This window comes from Talpa europaea (genome assembly GCF_964194135.1).
Source record: "Talpa europaea genome assembly, chromosome: 6".
NCBI classification, from domain to species: domain Eukaryota; kingdom Metazoa; phylum Chordata; class Mammalia; order Eulipotyphla; family Talpidae; genus Talpa; species Talpa europaea.
In genome coordinates, this window is record NC_140072.1 from 16033848 (window position 1) to 16054695 (window position 20848).

A 20848-nucleotide genomic window follows, 5' to 3' on the forward strand; every position below is an offset into this window, starting at 1 on the left:
AGAGAGAGAGAGAGAGAGAGAGAGAGAGAGAGAGAGAGACTCTGTGTATGTGTGTATAGAGGACAGAGCTGGCTGTCACTCCAGCAAGGTCAGAAAACCAGCAGCTGGGAAGGGTCCTGCCCTAGGGTGTCACCACGAATCAACTGGTCACGTCCCACTTCCTGGTCCCTTTCACTCCAGCAATTCATAGAAGGAAAACTGCTTCCATGTTTTGGAGCGGGGTAGAGAATGAGGTCCATTTGCCCCCACTCTCCCCTCTACCCAGGCCTGTTCTGTCCTGAGAACATGGTTTAAAATATTCTAGTCACAGGCAAGCTATTCAAATAAAATAGAATTTCAAACCACATGGGGCTTGTTGAGACATTCAGGCTTCTAGGATGTGTGAAAGGCAGGGGGAGGGGCGGGACAGGCCCCCGTGCTCTCAGTCCTCTTTATTACCAGCAGCTGCAATGTTAGACACATCCCTGGCGGACGAGAGAGCAGGACTGACAGCCAGCGGGCACATGACAGCCACTGCCAGGCTCCCCTCCTCGGTAGCAACTTTAATTATTTCAACTGGAGCTCAACAAAATAAAAATAAAGTAAAATCAGAATAAATTGTAAATGGCTTCCCAGTTTCCTGCAGAGAATAGCTTGTGGAGGGGAGTGAGGGGAAAAAGAACCCCACCAAAAAAAACAACAAACAAACAAAAAAAAACAAAAGAAAAAATCTGCGAAGCTCCCTCTTGTTTGTGACTGGGCTAGGCAGAGGTCTTTAAATATTCATGCCCCATATGCAACTATGCAGAGCCATGGAGAAGGCAGTGCCTGCACCAAGGCCGGCCAGCCAGAGGCAGCCGCCATGGCGGCTGTGGCATCTGGGGAAGGAGGCTGGAGCTGGAGGGCTTCCAGAATGCCTTGGAAGCAACTGACATGAAGGCACAGCCTGGCTGCATCTCCGTTGTTGGTGGCCTCTGACCGGCTCCACGTGGCTCCAGGGATGCCTTCCTCCCTCCTTCTGTCTTTGCTTCTGTCTTCAACCCCATGTTTCTAACCTTCCCCGATCTCTTTCTAAAAGGCAAGTGACATCACGCTTTCTGGGGCCACAGGTAAGGAAAGAGAACAGCCTAGGCTCAGAACGCACTTTCGCGTTCTGCATTTAGCACACTATGGACAACTATGCTCAAGTGTCAGTGTGCAATGAAATCCTCAAGGACAGGGCTTGAAAATGCAGACCCCCAGGCTCTGGGGAGGTTATTCAGGAAGTCAGGGGTGGGCCCAGGCATCTGCATTATTACTTTTTCCAAATGACTGCAACAGGAGAAACACAGACCCACTAGTCAGTTTGGATCTAGATTTTCATGGAAATGCATGGACGGTAACACCAGCTTCCCTGCGGGAAACCACTGATGATTGTGGGGTTCTTGAGGAAGCATCCTTGGAGATCCTGCACTTACTTCAAGCCTTTAGAGGACTCACGGACCAGGACTGGCCTGGGGTCATAGAAGACCCTCAGCAGTGGGTCTCAGCCCTGGAACTCAGCTTGGGCAGCCACCTGTTCCCGTGAGCCCAGCCTTCATCAGAGACCTTCCCCAAGGCTCCAGCTCGTGCCCGCTCTCCACACAGAAGCCCCCACCCCTGCAGGCCCCTTTGGGGTTGGTGGGGCTGAAAGTGCCGAGTCAGCCTCACAGGGCCTCATAGAGGCGCAACCTCCATTTCCCTGGCCCTGGAGATCAGCCAACCTGGGCGGATCTCAGCTTCCTGCTTCTGCAGTTACGGTTTGAATAAAATAAATAGCAGGGCTTACAAACCTAGAAATGCATATTTCTATTTTGGTTATTTATTTTTCTGATGAAAACATTTCCCCCAACATTGGGAATTCAAAGACCCATCAGCATTAGATGAATGGCTGGAAAGCCTGAATGTGAAATAACCGTGAGCTGAGAGGGAATGGACGCGCTGCCTTCCCTTCATTACTCCTGCTGAGCCAGGTTCTGGAAAAGGGCAGGAAATAGCAGAAATCGCCCAGAGCAAATTCGACTGGAGGAAAAATAAAACAGGCCAGTAAAACAAAACACCTGTTTAAGCTATTGATCAACCCAAAGGTTATTAGAAAAATGATGAAGCATGAGAAAAATGTCATTTTTACCTTGTCACTTCTTTTTCTGGAATTAGGCTCATATTAAAGCCAGCGAAGAGTAAATGTAAAGACCAAATGCTCACGTGGACCAAGCGTCTCTCCTCGTTTAGATTTCTTTGTGAGCAGCCCTCCTATCTAGGTGCCTGCTCTGAGGCACCTGAGAAATATCAGCGCTGACTGTGTAATTCCGCCATCTGCACCGACAGCGTGGGTTTCTCAAATACAATTTAATGTAATGAATCTATTTATTTGTGCCCTGACTTCTTCCCAAAAGGATTTAAGGTGGCTCACAGAGCTACATAAAGTCTGGTTAATAAAAAAGAAACTCGAAGAAGAAAACTAGAAGAGGGTGAGAGGGTGGGGCAAACAGTGGGTTATAAACCAGAGCAGGAGCAAGGCTGTGAAACTGCACATCACGAGCCCCTGTCTGCACATGAAGGGGACGCCTCGGACCTCACCGACCATTCCGCTGATTAAAACAAATTCATCCATACGTCTTTTCCATTCTTATTTGATTTATGTCTGTGAGTTTTTATTTCACAAAAAGCCTGGAGGCTTTCGGGGGGGGGAACCCCTATTTCCTGTACCTCTGTGGGCCCAGGTCTCCCTCCCCAGGGCCAGTCTGGTCAACCTCACAATGTCCACAAGCAAATTGCTCAGAAGGGGCATAGCTACTCCTGAAATGAAGCCAGAAAGGAATGTCTCCATTGCTTCCAGAACAAGAGGACTGGCCATATATGTTAGCTGGCAGGACGCTGATGCAGGACATGGGGGTTTTGGGGGTACAAAGAGGCACCTGCTCCCTGAGAGCACAGAGTCTGATTTTGGCTAAAGTCCTCTTCCTCCTCCCCCCATTCTTCTTCCAAAGGTGTGTACAGGTGCTGGTGGCAGGGGAACCTGGCCTGATTCCAGGGTCCAGGAGCTAAGAAACATGGTACCAGTCCCTCAGTCTTCACACTGAGGAGGTAACAGCCACAGGAAGCAGCTGAGAGAGTGGCTTTGGAGGGATCTCACTGAATGCCACTGACATCTTAGTGAAAGTTAAAAATATCAAATCTCTGATGCTCTATACTATTTGAAATGCCTTGTAAGAGTTTGGTCTTTTTAAAAAGGAGGCTGGAGAAAGTCTTGTGTAAATCACCATTACCCTCCCCTGCTACACCTTGGAAATATTTTCTGGGTTTTAATTAAGGCCTCTCTGCAACTGAGGATGGGGGTTTGAGGTAAATTTCTGTGCAAGCAGGACTTGAGCCTGTTACTGGGTTATCTCTACTTAGAAGATGGCAAAATGGCTCTCTTGACTTCTCTCCAGAGATCAGGCAGGGCTGGCACCACCTGGGCGTACTGCTCGTCAGGGTTCATCTAGAGGTGCTCAAGGCAAGGGAGAGAGAAGTCAGAGACTCAGAGCAACACTGAGACTTGCCTCACATGGAGAGTTCTTCATCGGTGCAGGGAAGGTAGTGCTGGTCACTGTAGCACTCTCCGAAGCGGGGACATCAGTGGTGCTGAGCAACAGGGCGTGGCCTGGGCAGAGAGGGTGAGAGTCAGAACTGCACCATCGTCAGGCACCGAAGGCCCTTGGGGTGCAGCGTGAATGGGATTCTTTCTCTCTAGCCTGGAATAATTTGAGGACACGACCTTCTCCTGCCTACAGTGGATAAGACAGCCTCCTTGTCACTGTCCACAAAACTAGGTGCATGCAAAGGTCTTCATTCCAAACAGCCATGGACACTACGGCAGGCCACTGCATCCCTGATGGCCCAAGGTCCGCAGCCCCAGGAGCAGCCTGAAGCATGCTGGGCCCTCAGCCCCTCCTGCCATACTTCCAGCCCTGTCTTCCAATGTCTCTAGGACCTTTGCTCTCTTCTCCCTACACAAGCCCAGTCATCCTGTGGCCTAGACCCTGATGAGGAAGACTCCTTTCTTGGGTCATCTAAGCACCGATCTGTCTGAAAACCCGGGAGAACATGGGCCTCCAACCCCCCCAGGTGGTGGGGGGAACCTCCGAGAACTGCAGACCCTTTTCCAGATGGTCAATGTTCCTGCAACGTTGACTGCAAGCAAGACTTCCATCACTCATTTATTATCTCTTGGCAAAGTCTGTTACAGAGCTACTGCCAAGTGACACATTTAGGGGACCTAGGCAGAGTAATGAGGACAGGCAGGAATCTCAGAAAGCGCGGGCAGGAGCGGCAGTACCTTGGTGGTTCTGCAACCGAGCATCCTTCAGGGCCTTAACCTGCCACTGCGGCGTGGGGCGCGAGAGCGTGCCTTGGGTCCAGCCACAGAAGCCATTCTCGAAGTTGCAGTAAAAACCAGCAGGGAGTTTACCTGCAGGCAGAGCACAGAAGCATGGTCATTTCCAGGACTGCTAAAGCCAAACTATGCCAACGTCAAGTAAAATTAGTCAGGCGTGGCCAAATTATTCACATAGAAACAGGTCCCCAGTCAGCCCCTGGGACGTGCAACGACAGTAATCCTGATGAAGAAAGCACCCATCCCCGACTTATGCATGTGCTGAAATCTTCAGAACATAAAGTAATAATAACACTAACTCCTCAGCGGGGGTATTGATAAGCCTGATTTAGACATGGCAAGCAGAAGTCCAGAGATGTTAAGCATCCTGACCAAGGTCACACAACCAACGGGTCACCCAGCTGGGACTTAACCCAGGTCTTCTGCTTCCAATCCGGTGCCCTTTATACTGGTGCACCATGAACATGGCACCTGAAGAAGCCAATGTATGTCAACAGTCACAGGGATGTGGTGGTGGCAACAGAAGCTGACCAGGAGTTGGTTTGGATCCCACGAATCACCTGCCTGCAGAATCACCGATGGCTTAATCTTTCTCTTCTGACCCCTGCATTTCCCAACTGCCTTAACTGAAGTCACACAGGCAGTTCTGGGCTCACTGAAATGTAAGTGAAGTGATGCGTGTCTCCTCTGGGCTGAGGCTTGTGCCACTTGCTCATCTGCTTCTCTCCGGCTGAAATGGTGCAGGAGCGCATGGTGCAGTGTGGTGGCAGAGCTCCTGCCAGGCTGGCTCCTGTGGGGTCAGGCTCCTCCCACCTCAGTTCTCAGGGGGCAGGTTCTATAAATGTTATGTTAAGTCTCTGAAAATTTGGGATGGTTTATTACTGAAGCATGACCTAGCTTCTCCTGACCAAGCAATCCCAGTCAGCGGGGCCCAGAGCTTGTGCAGGCTCAGCAAAAAGGGCCCCGTTACCTTTTCTGGACATCAAACTGACCTCGAGTCCCCTGGAAGAGGCCACAGTCAGCTTTATCGACTATGTATTTCCCAACTGCCTCCAGAAGGTGGGAAGAAGGGGGTTAGACAGAGTTCACTTTCCCTAGCTTAGTGGCTGCAGGGACACACTCAGCCCTGAGGAGCGCGTGGGCCATCCCGGCTCATCCCAGTATCCACAGCCCCGGCCCGGGCCATGAGGAAGCAGCAGGGCTAAGTCTCCCCAGGAGGAAAGCAGCTCTCCAGCTGAGACCCACCGATCTCCATGTCCTTCCTCTGTCAGCAGCCGGCTGACAAAGCAGGCCCTAACACTTCCTGGCTGTGACAGCACCTTAGTGAATTATTACTCACTTCCCCCTGATTCTCTGTGCATTTCACACAGAGGCAGAATTATAAATTAAAACAGGCTGTCACTGACTTTGAGCATCTCTTCCCATTTATACCCCCCTGAAGAAATCACTTTCCCCCCAAGCCCCACATTCCTCTGATTAAATATCCAAAAGCTAAGGAGATCTTTCTGTTTTATTTTTTATGCCCCCCTCCAGGGATCCCATGTCCAATTCTCTTGCAAAAACTAACTGGTAGCTGGACGTGACCTTCCAGGAAGTGTCCTTCACAGCAAGTTTTAAACCGAGACCACAAGGGAGGATTCCAGGAGGCGGTGGGCTCCTGGGAGGTGTGGCCTGCACATCTCTCATTCCCTCTTTCCCTTTAAGGAGCTGGAGGCAGAGAAATTAGCCCCCAGGTGCTGTTACTAGTATATCTTTGAGCCCGGACTCCTGGGCCTAGGCCTAGCTAACTGCTTTCTGCTGTGTGACCTTAGGCAAGTCACGCCCTTCCTAGACCCAAGTTCCTTATCTGAACAAGGGATCTTGTTAGTGCCTATTTCACAGGGAGGGAATGTGGAAGCATTTTGTGGCTAGGCAGAGCTGAGCCAATAAAGAATGGAGGTGGCATTATTAATTCTTACCACACCTTGGGTAGGGGACCTTATCTGGGTCCTGCCTTATCTGGGGTCCTGCCTCAACTGCCTCTGAACAAGCCTGTGTGGCTGCCTATGCCTTTCACCTGGACAGGAATGAGGAAAGTCATTGGCATTCTCCACACCAACAGGATTGGAAGCTCCTTTCTTTCCAGTTGTTGAGTAAAGGGAGAGGAGGTAGGCAAATAGGTAGGTCATGCGACAACTAAACCTTGAAGGGGGGGAGTGGTGAGAAGATTTCTGTCACTTATGCACATCAGGGTGTGCTCAGCAAGAAGCCAACCCCCAGGGAGTTGGTGGCCCCAGAACAATGACCGTGAAGGAGTAGGCTGGGCTTGGCAGACTGCTGCTGGGACTGCCTGCTGGGCACAATGCTGGAGCATAGATTTGGGTGTTGACCCCTTCTTTCTCCTCTTTTTCATCCCAAGAGCCTACTCAGTGCTTGGCACCACATGGCATCTTAATACTTACTTGCTGGCATGGGTTCAATTTTCCAACCCCCTGCTACTCAAAAAGTGGCGGGGGACCAGCGACAGAGCATCATAGTTAGAAGTATAGAATCTCAGATCTTCTGAATCCCCCTGTAATCAGAACCTGCTTTTAACTCACTTGCCAGGTCAATCCCATGACCCAAAACATGGGAGAAGTGGTGCTCTGACCCACCCCCTTCTTGGGCTGCAGCCATTTATTTGACTGGCTGGATGACCAAATTGGGCTGGGTGGGGGTCAATCAATCCTGCAACATTTGGCAATTATGATACCTGATTCCACTCTAAGAGAGACAAATTGGTAGAGTCACAGAGATGTGACCTCAGCAGCAACTGCAGGAGCTGCCAAGTATAAACTCCAGGCCAAGTGACACTACTTTTCCCTCCTGTTTGACAGCTCTGTTAACATGCTTGATAAATACATGTTATACGTTTCCTTGAAAATACAGAGCCATGGAAAAAAATGCTAGAAGAAAAACAACAAAATAAATGGTTATCTCTGAATGTCTGAGAGGGGGGATTATGGGTGGTAGTTATTTTCTCCTGTGCATTTTTCTAGATGTTCCAAATATTTTACAATCAACATGTTTTATTTTACAATAAGGAAATAAGCTTTTCAAAAACTGTCTTTGCTTGGGAGGATATTGTGTGTACCGAGGAGACATAAACTGCCTACGGTGCCCAGTGAGACGATGGCCTTTCCAGGAAATGAAGTGGGAACACCTGCCCCTTTTTGAGGGCTCCACATGCCAGCGAGGCCACCGCTCAGCACACAGGGATGCTGAGAAGCTACCCTTTGAAGGGTGACAGCATCCTGGGAAGTTACGCTTAGATCAGCAATGTCTGGTTGGAAATGATCGGGTTAGAGAGGAAGGAGAATGGCCCGTGGTGATGGGTTTGAAGGGAGGGGAAGATGGCTGTCTTGATGGAATGGAGAAGGGTAAGGGCGATACCACCTTCATTTCAGACCCTCACTCATCCAGGCCAGAAATGTTTGTTGTTCAGGGTTGGGTCTGATCAGCTGCAGAAGCTCCAGTGGGTGTGGGGAATCCCTTCCGGGGAACGTGTGAAGTTGAGACTGGGACTCCACAGGACACAACCTACTTTTTCTCTTTGTATTCCAGCATGGCAGGGCTTGGTTTGCTACTCAGGTCCAGCATTAGTGACCCTCGAGGGGTGACCACTTGCTCTGAGCAAACATTTCAGTAGTTTCCAGATGTTGTCTTCAATGTATCCTGGATGTCAGTGGGTCTCATGTTACGAATCATATGAGGAATCTGAGACCCAGAGTCGGGGGTGACTGATTTGAGAGCCCCTGTCCACCCCCTAAGGTGGTGGCAGAGACCTAGGTTTTCCCTGACTTCTCCTGGCTCCTTTCTTCTGGGAGGACACACAGCTACGGTTATGCAAACTACTATGTCTGGTTGGAAATGATCTGGCTTGCAGCTAACTACTGCAAACTCATCAAATAAATGGGTCTGGTTTGTAGTGGTTCAGAGTGTGGGCTTTGGAGTCAGACTAAGTCTGAATCACTGCTTACTTATGGCTTTGAGCGTGGACTTGGGGTGGTTGCCTTAACAGGGGTACAGGGCATTGCGCCGGACTGTTGTGAAGAGTAATTAAGTTAGTATGTGAATTTTAGGGCAGCTCCTGGCACATAGTAAATGCTCAGTTCACATGAGGCATTATGATTGTTGCTATCTTGGTGGGGATGGTTTCTAGAATCAACATCAGTCAGTGTGATAGGGAAAATAGCAAAACTGCCAGAGAGAATTGGGCACACGAATAAGGAAGTGTGCAGTGTACTGCCAAGATCTGAGTGACAGAAAGATCAAAATAACCCACTTTCTGAATTGAACTACTCCTCCCAGCCACTGATTTCTGAAGCAAAGAACTCGGTGGGGATGTCTCCAGGGTGGAGCTGTCATTCTGACAGCTGGTCGAAGCAGCTTTTCAAGTGTGGTTGGAAAGGTCTCTGGGCCCTAGGCACCTGCCCTCAAGCTTGGAGTTGGCCCTGGAAACCCGCTAATGACAATCCTTGGAGTGGTGGGGAAATGCCTTGGGCCCACAGTAATGGGCTACATCCCGCTGGCTCAATGCTCCAACCGTTCCTGACATGCTGTGTGACCCTGAACAAATCAATTACCTTCTCTGTGCTTTCATTTTCCCAATTGTAAATCAGGCTAGGGCCTTTGTTGACCTCTGTCCCAGCTGGGTAGTGGGACTCTAACTTTAAAAAGGCAAAAGCGAAAATCACACAGCTTAGAGGCACTGCTGGAAACATTGCAGAGACATACAGCTAAAGAGGAACATGGTACCTGCTGGGGGCAACATGGGCAGCAGCTTCATCTTGGTGTACGTGGGCAGGTGAGTTCTGGAGAAAGGCCAGGTGCAGAGAGAGCAGTGTGGGGAAAGCAAAGTGTTTACCTGCAACTCTTGATAGAGTTATATCTAACTAATCATAATTCCATCATAATGGGAAAATGTCACTATAAAGTTCTGTGTAAAAAGGAAGTTTTCAAATTGAAAAATGGATCTTATTTAAAAGAGACTAAATGAAACCTTTTTTTTTTCTCCCAAAGGAGATGGGACCTCGGATGACTTGCTGGATGCTGTGAACTTTTTAAACCTGTTCCACAGGTCAAGTGTCTTGGGACTAGTGTATCTGAGGCACCAGGCATTTGCTCCTGGATCTGTACCCACAGGACCTCAGTCTGAATCCGATTCCACCTGTGGCTCTCTGCTGTTTCATTCCCTGGTCTAGACATTGGATTTTCAGGACAGGTGTTCAGTTGTCACTCCTGCTCCAGGATTTGGCACATTTTTCTGGGTTCACAGTGTATGTGTTTTTTGGGTGTTTGTGCTTTTCCTGGCAAAACTGTAAAAAGCCTTTGGGTAGCCAGGCAGCTACTGAGAATACTGTATTCAAGTGGCATGAGCACTGGGCTGGGAGTCCAATTCTGTCTTAAGTACCAGTGAGACCTCAGCAGTTTGTTTTCCTCTGTTTAGTCCCAGTTTCTACTCATTAATTTATTATGATCCACTAAGGGTCTGTGACCACTGTGCCAGAAATCATTTGAGATGATGGGGTTGGGGAGAATACCTGAACTAATGTACCCAGAGATAGGGAGAGACACATGGAAACCTCCTCCATAAAATGTAATGAATACAAACCACTAGGCTGCCTAAAATCAAAACCCAGAGAATAATAAGGGTTGACAAGGATGTGAAGAAATTGGAATCCTTACACATTATCGGTGGGGATGTAAGATGGTTCAGTCATTTTGGAAACAGCAGTTACTCAAAATGCAGAATATAGATTACCAACAATTCTACTCCTAGCTATTTGTCAAAGAGAAATGAAAACATCTGTTCACAGAAAAACTTGAACATGGATGTTCAGAGCAGCATTCTTAACAGCCCTAAAATCGGAACAACCCAAATGTCCATCAACTGATGAGTGTATAAATAAAATGTGGTCCATCCAGACTGAAATATTATTCAGTTAAAAAAAAAGAGTGACGTAGCCTTACATGTAGGATGTAAGGATGAACCTCAAAAACATTTTGCTAAGTGAAAGAAGTTAATCACAAAAGATTACATTTTGTATGATCCCAATAACATGGAATGCCCAGAGTAGACAAATCTATAGAAATGGAAAGTAGATTAATGGTTGTTTAGGGCAAATGTGTGGTATTGGGGGGGGGGTGTTGTTGGAGGATATGAAGAGAGATTGGTAGGGGCTTCTTTTTGGGGATACTAAACATGTGTAATTAGATGGTGGACAGTCACATAAACCTGTGACTATACTAAAAATACTGATTTGTTCATTTTATTTTTATTTTAAAGACTGATTTTTATTTTTATATAAGAACCGGGGTACAGGCCAGATGCGTGGAAGGGTGAAAGGATTCACCGGAGACAGAGCTGGGAACAGAACAGGCAGACTGACGAAATACACTGCTGAGGGAGGCAGTGGGCGAGACAGGAGAAGTCTGCTTCACCATGTGGGATTCTCACTGGCTGGCCGGGATCAAACCCACTCTGCAGAGGATGGGGACAGCTTCACAGTGTGGCGCTCAACTGCCTGCGCCACCAGGGAGGCCCTGATTTGTTCATTTTAAATAGGTGAATTATATGGTATCCGAACTCTATCTTTAAAAACACTGTTCATAAAATATAATGGATGTTATGGTGGGTGGAGGGCTACTCCAAGTTGAGGGGGGTTCAGAAGAAGAATCAGTTTACTTGTAGGGGATGGTCAGAGGAGGCTTCCCAGAGAACTACTTGTGTGGGGAGACCTGAGGCATAGGGAGAAGGTTCATCTGCATTGTGGCATTTGGGTTGTTCCCACTTTGGGGCTGTGATGAAGAATGCTGCTCTATATTTTGGCATTTTGATGTGACTTGAGATAGGAAGGGACATCTGGCAAGAGATGTTGGTAAAGCCACGGAGGCAGGAAGGAGCTAGGATGCGGTTTGACATGGACAGAGCTGGGGGATGTGGAGGGTTGGGGGGCCAACAGTGGCAGGTGGGTGGTGAAAGATAAAGTGAGGGAAACCCCAGGCTAGAGGGTTTCTAACGTCATGGGTTTTCTCCTGCACGCTTCCTCTGTGCCATGAGGGAGCAGAGAGCATAACTATGAGATCTCGTTCTGGTTCCTTACTTGCATGCTGTTTCTAGAACACAGGTCTGAGCTCTGTTGAAGACTGTAAAGCTTTTGAAAGTTGTCTGGGAAGACACAGTGGCAGTGGCCCTGAAGGAGGATCTCCGAGCTCTTGTGCTTGGGGGTGGGGGCAGGGGGCGGGTATGGGCTCAGGCTGAGATGAGGGGGGTGGGGGCAGCCCCATCTACTCACTGCAGAGCTGGCCTTCGTCTTCTCCCTGGGCACAGTCCCGGTGGAAGTCGCAGGCCTGCCCGAGCTGGAGGACGGTCCCGTTCCAGCAAGTGAAGGAGCTCTGCAAAGCCATCTTGGAGCCTGGGGATGTCCCTGGAGAGCACACAGAGACAGGCCCCCGTAAGTTTGTGTGGTTCTGGGCCAGGTGGCAGGGAGAACCCCACTTTGTCCTGTGGTTCACATGTCGAGGCCTACCTGAGACACCAACATTTCAGGGCCCACACTAGGAGGCTAAGAGGAAGTCAAAGTCCCTTACACCTCATTCCCAGCCCCAGGGGCAGGTTGGGGGGGTCTCATTTTCTAGTCTTGGTGAGTAGCAAAGCGGTTTGAGGGTTGTCCCATGCCTCATGTGGAGTCCTCAAACCCACAGGAGGACAATCTGCAGTTGCATTTTGTCTGCAAGCAGACAGCTTATTCTTGAGGTTGAATATGAATGCTAAGAAGCACCCCATCCCATTGTCTGAGTGACATACTCTAGAAGCCTGGAACCCTTTCCATTACAGAACACAAAGTGAGTGTCTGGGTCTGGCCCAGGACCAGTTCCCCCAGGACCAATTATGTGATGAATGTCATGACTCTTCTCTCTCTTAGAAAACTCTGCTATTTCTAAGGTCCTTTTCAGTTCCAAAATTCATAGAAAGATCACATTACCAAGTAGAGGGGAGGAGAGGGGGCAGTTTATAACGGACAGATCATCGGTTATTCATTTCTGCATCAAGAACAATGCATTATGATGATTAAACTGCGGCCCCAGAGAACCGGCTCCGGTTGGCCTTGCCTCGTCTGCCTACAGAATGGGGACTTTGCCTGGGAACCCCCAAGCAAGGGCTTTGTGGGCGCTTCTGACTGTGTCTCCTGCCAGCTAGTTCCTGATGCATGTGGGGCAGAGGAACCTCGCCCCTGAGATGAGTAGGCAGTGCTCACGTGGGTTGACCCCCCATGGGGGGAGGTCTAGCTGCATCCAGGTGGCAGCTGGTGCCTCAATAGTTTCCCCACCCTCCCTGGTCACTGCTCAGCTGGCTGGTTGGAGAGGGTGAGCCAGGGCACCCACATGGCAGAGTCGCACAGCCTCTCCAAGCCTGACTGGGGGTGGTCTTCAACCCTGGGGGTGAAATCAGGTTTTCCCTGGTCTTAGTAAACCTCCCAGTTGATTATGATGTGGGACTTGAGGTTAGATGATCTTTCACATCTAAAATGCCATGCTTTTCTGGTTCATTGAACTGTTCCCTCTACCCGGAGGGCCATCATTTTTAACATCACAGTAGATTTCTCTCCTTTGGCCAGTGCTTTAAAAGTGAGTATAGATGTGTCATGTGTATATATGCCTGAAAATAATTAAGGTCATGTCAACAAGCTCGTCTAAGGGCTTAAAAATCCCCCAGAAGAATACTTTTTAGTGACGGCAATAGGGCATGATAGGTACCATCATTTATTTTAACATTATTCAATGATTGGATTGTTAGACTATTTATAATAACACTTTGAAGACTATCTGTGAGCATAAACCTTTGCCTGCATTTCAGATCATTTTCATAGGATAGATTCCCAGAAGTGGAATTACTGAATCAAAGGGTATAAACATTTTAAAGGCCCTTGATAACATACTGTAAAATTGCTTTCTAGAAGTTAATCCAATTTACACTCTCACCCGCTGTGTTCATACCCTCACATTCTCCTTACTATATCCTGGCCAGCCCTGAATACTATCATGATTTTAATTTTTAACTAAAGATATTTCCTTTTTTTATTTCTATTTCTCTGATAGTGAGGCTGAATTACCACATTACTAGCTTTATTTTACTCTGACTTTTAGGAAATCACCTACTTCCTATTGCCAATTTTTCTTTTCTCTAATCTTCATGTTTTCCTATTGAATTGTGTGAAATTATGAATAAGGATGTGAACTTATTTCTTATACATTTGATAATCTCAGTATTGCATATATATTTTCTTTCTGTTTATAGTGTACCTAGATATACAGGAGTTTTAAATTTGTAAGTAATTACACCTATTCCTTTTTCCTTGGTGATGTCTTTTCCTTCCCTGTGGGGTGGGGAGGTAATGTGTGTGTTGCCCTTCAACTTCCTTGGGCTCCCCTTTCACTTGGGCAAGCCCCTCCCCCAGCAGCAGGAGGGGATCCTGACTCCCCCACTCGACTCAACTCTCAATTGCCACATTCTCCATCCCCGCAAACAGTCCTTTCATTTGAATTTCTGTAACTCTCCACTTCTTGCTTTTCTCTTCTTTCTGCCTTTCCTATAAACAAACCAGCTTGTCTTTCTCACCAGACTGTAAGTGACTTAAAGGGAGGGATCAGGTCTTTCTTCCTGACTCTGCAACAGTGCCTTGTGTAGAGAGCTCCCTGAATTTGGGGGCTGAACTGATCTTCTATTATTTGTGGGTCTGTCCATCATATACATGAGAATACAAAGGCTTGCTGGGATTAGTAGTAACTCATGTTTCTGACATCTTGTTCTCTCTCTTTTGTACTGTATCTGTCTTGGGATCTCCACCCCTCTGCACCCCCCCGGGTGATGAGTGTCCTCAAGAGAGGTGATAATGGGTACAGAAAGGTGGGAAGTCCTGTTCTTTAGTCACAAACCATGATGAAGGAAGTGTCCAGCAGCAAGGGGTAGTGCAGTTTCACTCTCTGGACTTCCCAGAGTTTATCTCTAGAACCTTCTTCCTGGGATAAAGCACAGCTGAAGCCCAGAGAAACCTCCTCCCCACCTCCTGCTCCTGCTGGAGAGACCAAGCTCCCTGGTAACACCTCCTCTGTACCACAGGGAACTTTATGCTTGCGAAAGATTCAATTAGATGGACGCCTGGTACTCTGATCTTTACTGCCAGCCCAAACTCAAACCTAATGAGCCGCAACAAAAAACAACCGCTCTGTCTTCTCAAGTTCTTTTTTTTATGGGGCCCATAAATTCCAAGGAGGAAAGTACCCTTGGTGAATGGTTTTAATCAAGGGCCTGAGTTTCCTAAACGGCATCCTTTCTGTGGTTGTGAAATGACTGTGGCTTATGGAGTGGGCTGGCCTGGGGTCTGGATGGCGAAACTGCCCCCAAAGCAGTGAAGAAGGGGAGGAGGGGCTTGGACTTGGACAGCCAGTCCCTGCATCTGCTGGCACTTCTCAATGGCTTCCACGCACAAGTGCCAGTGATGCCGGGTAACCACTGAAACTCCCAAGCTTCTAGCTGCAGAGAGGTTAGGGAGATCTGAGATCAAGCCTCTTTGGGGAGTGCTGGTGCTTGGGGATCTTTTGTGAAGTAAGAGATCTTCTCTACAGGAATTTATTTATTAACTTTGAAAGAGCAGTTTTTACCAGAATAATGATATAGGTCACTGGGAGTGGTAGACTGTCATCATTCCGTACCTTTGTATAACATTTTAACAGCTTACAGTGTGCTTTCCTAATCCTTTCCTGTTTGAACCTCACAAAAACCTGGCAGAACAGATATTATTACCATTTGATTAATCAGAAGATCGAGGATTGGAAAGGCCCAACATTGTACTGGTAAATACTTTGTAAACAGTAGGCACCACAACACAACCGGCTCCTGCCCGTGGCCCCACAGCTAGTACGTGGCAGGTGAAGGCCAGACCCTGGTCAGATGTCCCAGGTGGAATTTCTTCCCCAAACTCAGATGAGATGGCCTTTCTGCCACCACTACCCTGAGCCCCTTGGGAAGTAAGAAACACTGTTGATGTTCAGGCTGCACCTTGGGCTGGCGGTTGAGAACCACTGCTTTCGAGGGCTGAAGCATGTGCTCCTGAGCTCCTGGGTGGGGCCTTGACCTCCATGGGTGCTCCATGGCCTCTGATAAAATGAGGGTGTGGCCTCCAATCCAACCTCTAAGACCCCTTCACCTTCTTCCTGAATCTGGGCAATGGCTGTTGGTGGCTCTATGTTTTTAAGGTCGACTTGGTTGCATTGGTGCCATTTTTACCAGTAATGACTATGTTACGGCTCTCCCCAAAGCCTCTGCTCTCTCACGCATCCTTACCAAGCCACTCACCCTGTCATTCTGGAACATCTTGCCTGAAAGTGCCATGTGTTTGTCCCTTTATCTGCCTCTCAATATAAATGAGTTCAGATTTGCATCTGAGACAGGTGTGGCCTGGGTCTGTTACGAGCACCTGCTGTTCCACACCACAGGGCACTTACATCTCACTCTCTGAGACATCTCTTCCCCCTAACCATGCATTCCAAACAGAAACCCACACACTCCCCTATTTCAGTCGTGTCTTGGAGATTTGAGGCTATAACATTGACACAACTTTCCTAATTCAAATTTCTTTCTTAAACGAATGTCAAATTTTAGGACATTTAATTAATATTTAATTGAGGTGACTTGTGTGGCATTAAAAAAGGCACATTTGTATCAGCTCTGGGTTTTCTCTCCCCTGCTTGCTCTTGCCTAACCAATGATGCTGTTACAGTGGGGGACACTGAATGCTGCTTCAGTGAGAAGGGGGTCTTGCCTTTAAAGAGAAGGGGCTATGATGTGGGGGGGCGGCGCTGGCTTCTAGAGGAGGAGAGGGCAGGTGTGGGGCTGGAGCCCACAGGGGGCCAGGCTTCGGCCTGTGGGGGAGACTTAGAATTTCCCAGGATGAGGAGAACCAGGTGCTCAAGGGTAAACAAGCCGGAGACATGAAAATGGATGGCGACATGACGGGGACGTAGTCGAACAGCGCTGGCGAGCAGCCGCAGCCACTGTGCTGACGTTAATGGGGGTGCTGGAAGGCCCACGAACTGTGTAAATTAAGCCTGGCAGAGCCCCGTCCTGCTGAGGGCTTAGGGACTCATAAATTGCAGTGTGGACAAACTCATTAAAGAACTGGCATCTTGGGTTCCTACTCAAGATGTAAATTGGCGAGGAGTGGGTCTAACGTGGCGGGCCGCCAGCGGCCAGTGAGAAAGCACCGTGCTGGGAATCAGGAGGCTGGTTTGAGATCTAGCCCTGGCCAGAGGCCTCTGGGGCCATGAGCCGCCATTTCTCCGCTGGGCCTCTGTTTCCTTATTTGTCGGCTGGCCATTTACATTTGCCACGGGCTGAGGCTACGCACTGATGTCTGCCCACAGACCCCTACATCAGGGTCACACAGGAGCGTGGTAATCATGGCGCCCCTGGGTCCCCCTGCAGACCTACAGAGTCAGAGTCCTGGGGGGAGGGGGTTCTGGGACCAGCGTGTTCAGAAGCTCCCTGGGTGACGCCTGGAGGAATGTCTAGTATTAGAGAAATCTTCAGTGCCTCCTCCCCTCGGGAGAATCCCAGCCTTCCAACACCCACCCTCTCTACAATGGTTCCCTATGCGGTCCAGGGGTCCCGATTTCCTTGCACACCTGGGTTCCATTTCTATTAGGACTCCAGCAGGCCCAAGGCATCATCGCTCAGTTTGTGTTGATGAACTCCTTTTGGTGTAGACAAAACACTACCTACCAGGTTCTGGTTCTCTCTTCTAACAGGTAGTATGAACTCTGACATGGTTCACAGGGTTTTACTGCAAGTTAGGAATTCTATCTAACTTACAGGATTTGGTGGGGCTCAAATAACAATATGCGGTGTTCTTATGAGTTAATTTCAGAGAGCATCCCAAGGAGTTTGGGAGAAGTGCTTGTGGCCAGTGGGTGGGAAGAGGTCAATGAGGTGGCTGGACAGGCCAGATCTTGGGAACAGACAGCCCCTTTGGGAACCCCTCCCATCTCAAAGTAGAGGTGTGGATCTGTAGGGCCGGACCTTTCTAGCAAAACAATAACAGAAGAAACACAACAGTGATTTGCCATACAAATAATAGCTACAGAAAATAATTGCAATGATCAATTTTCAAGGTCATTTATGGCAGGAGTCCCCCAGCACCAGATTTATATTTCTGAGCCCCTCTCCTTTTAGGTCCTAACCCCACCATAGACCTTTGCTAGCTTCCACAGCACTCGATCTAAACCAAGCCTTTGCTCACCTGGCTTAGGCTACTGTCCTCTGCATCACTCTGCATCTTTAGTTAAGCACCATGACTTGCAATTTCTTGAACATGCAGCCCTTGCTACTGCCCTGTGTAACTTGCATCCACTGTATGGAATCATCTTGTCCTTCTGAACAACTTCTAATTCAGATGTCACTTTCCCCAACTGCCAGTTCTTCTTCCTTGAAGGAAGACATGTGGCTCCCTCGGGGGTGTTCTGGTAATCGCTGCACACCTTGATCTGTACACTCACCTCACTCGATTGGGCAATTATGTCTGCGTTGCTACTTTCTCCCACTAAATTCTAAATTCTTTGCAGCAGGGGCTCCATCTTACTTACTTTATCTCCTGGCGAGTGCCTGGCACATCACGAATGCTAATGAATATATGCGAGGAGTGCAAAATAGATCACCAAGTTTTAGGATAAGAATACGGGGAGGTGGAATTTCCTTTCATTCTGGAACTTGCTAACTCTTTTAGTTTACACCAGAGAAATACCACTCACCTCTCCTCTCCCATCCCCTGCACTCAATCTTTGGTTTATTGAACAATGATGTTCAGAGCTTCTGAAAAAGCCCGACACAGGCATTAAGTAGTTGTAAAGGGTAACGTGGGTAACCTGGTTTTATAGGTGGGCACAGGAGTCATCTTTGGGGAATAATATTTGAGCTGATGCTGAAGAATAACAGTAAGTCTGCTGCATAAAAAGGCTGTGGGGGAGCAGGAACTGCAAGGCCAGGGGTGGGGAAGGAGGCGCATGATCTAGAAATAGAGCAGAGGCCAGTGCAATTCAAAAGGGTCACAGAGGGCTGGGAGGGGCATGAATGGAGGCTGGCAGGGAGGCAGAGGCCCAGTCAGGCAGGATCTTGCAGGCTATGGTAAGCGGTATGGAATCCGCTTAAGGAATTCAGACAAGAGTCTGAAAAACATTTGATTAATTTTTAAAAAGATCATTCTGAGCAGTTTTGGGAAAATGAACAGGAGAGGGCAACAGAATTGGGAAAGCAAGTTCAAAAGCTGTTGTAACTATCCAAGCAAGAGATGGAGGCAGTTTGCAGGAGGCTGGTGACAGCAGAGATGGACAGGCGTGAGCAGTGTGAGCGACGTGCTGGAGGTATCCCTGACAGGATGGGCCGCTGACCTGGACACGAGGGGGAGAGGGAGGAAGACGTCAAAGATGACACCAGGACGAAGCCAAGCTGTCAACTAACATGACAGAGCCACCGAGGATTTATTTTAAAATCCCAGTTCCTTGGACAAAGCGGGTTTCCATATATATTTACAAAGAAACAAAGTCCCCCTTAGGCCATCTGTGGGAAAGCAGAATGCGTTTCATTTTTTTGTGGTTGAGCTCTCCGAAGAAATTAAAAATGTTCTTATCCCTTTGCACCCTCCCCAGCCCCTTCATTTTGTTGCACGGTCTTTCCCCCTGGTTTCCCTAATCGACATTTATTTTCATTGCTTGGCTGAAAAGACACAGCAATAATTTTATTTTTAATATTATAAATGACTTCTGCGTACATTTTACCATTAGTTTCCCTGAAAAGCGGTGACATTTAACCATTCTGCGCTGTAGAACCAACTGCCCGTAAAATATGTTATTTTCTCCTCTTATTTGTTCAGTAAACAATAAACAATTCCAATTGCACCTTGAAGAATTAATGCTAATCACAAACAAATCACAGCTACAACTGAGACCACTGCAGGGGCTGTCAGAGGATGCAGTGAAGGAAGCTGCTTGGAATGGAGAGCAAAGGCCAGTAGGGATCATTCAGACTGGGGCAGTGAGACAGGAATGCGGATCCTGGGGAGCAGCCCTTTGAGGAGCTCCTGTTGAAGAGGGATGCATGGACCTGGCTAATTGAGGACAGAGGAGAGGTGGTCTTGCCCCCACTGGACCCACGGCAGGTGGTGGAAGGAGAGCTGCTTGCTAAAGACAGCCATTGGGTGCTGATGCAGGTATCAGTTGATGGTTGAGGGCTGGTAATATTCTAACTACTGCATTAGAGGCCTTACACATGATTTTATTTAGACCTTATGGAAACTATATGTAATAGTTGTTATTATCTCCATTTTATTGAGCAGGAAACTGATTTATGTTTGTTCACAATTGAGAACTGGCATTTCAGAGAAAAGCCACGTCACTAAAGAGGACTTTCATGTAGCCCAACGCCCATGGCTACAGGTGGACAAAAGCAAATCTGCATGATTGTGGTCTTCCTGCTTCTGAGGGCCTTGCTCAGTGCTGCCAACTCCACTGAGGACCATGGCTGCACAGTGACATGCACAACGGAGCAGTAACTGCAGGGGTCACGGCACGGCCCAAGCAAGGGCTGCTGGGAGTCTGCCGCACACAAGAGGAGAAGCGACAGCCCAGCCCACCACACTCAGAGAAGCCATTGCCGTCACCACAGAAGAGTCCATGAGACTGTCAGAAATTACACCCATGTCAGGCTCAAACCAAAAGGGAAGCTGGGCCCATGCTAGCAACGCTTGGTGGGCGGGACACATCCCCCCAGGGTCAGAGGAACTTGGTTTCCCTGGAAGAATTGGGAAGCACTTCCATGTTACCAAGGTTGACAGGCATAGTCGAGGCAAAGACTTTACATTAAAAATGTAAAGATCAAGGTCACTTGCTTTGCCTTGGTGTCAAGAAACTCTACGCGCTTTTGTTTCTTTATTTTTCATTCTTTTCTAAGACTCTTGTGTGAGGGTCTGACTTTCTCAGGACCACAACATTTGGAAAAATCTAGTGAAGAAGGAAAGGTGGATGAGGAAAAGGCAGGCAGGAAGGATGAAGATTAAGAAGATGATACTATTCAGCGATGCTGACTATCAGCCATTTCATGTGTCACCTTTCACTTGACTCCTTGAACGATATAACCAAACTTACACAAGGACAGACTTAGAACAGCTACTCTCATAAGGTAGAAAATATTGGTTGATGGTGGAGAAGAAATCGTGACATTGTGCTTTATTGCTAGGAATGGAAAAAGGTGTGACCTCTGTGGAAAATATGGTGGTTCCTCAAAAAATTAAAAATAGAACTGCCCTATGATCCAGGAATTCCACTCTGGGAATACGTTCAAAAGAACTGAAAGTTGGGTTACAAAGAGAGCTTTGTATATTGATGTGCATAACAGTGTGTCAT

General features: G+C 48.1%; 1 protein-coding gene across 1 annotated transcript in view; it reads right to left on the bottom strand.

The window, feature by feature from the left end:
* ALK (ALK receptor tyrosine kinase) overlaps positions 1 to 20848 on the bottom strand; it is a gene marked incomplete at both ends in the record, with an annotated part of 599018 nt that overhangs the window by 91349 nt on the left and 486821 nt on the right. Inside the window, 3 exons of the mRNA XM_084235715.1 lie at positions 3543 to 3643; positions 4319 to 4450; positions 11692 to 11823. Coding sequence (XP_084091841.1) covers positions 3543 to 3643; positions 4319 to 4450; positions 11692 to 11823 — 365 coding nt within the window. The remainder of the gene's footprint in view (positions 1 to 3542; positions 3644 to 4318; positions 4451 to 11691; positions 11824 to 20848) is intronic.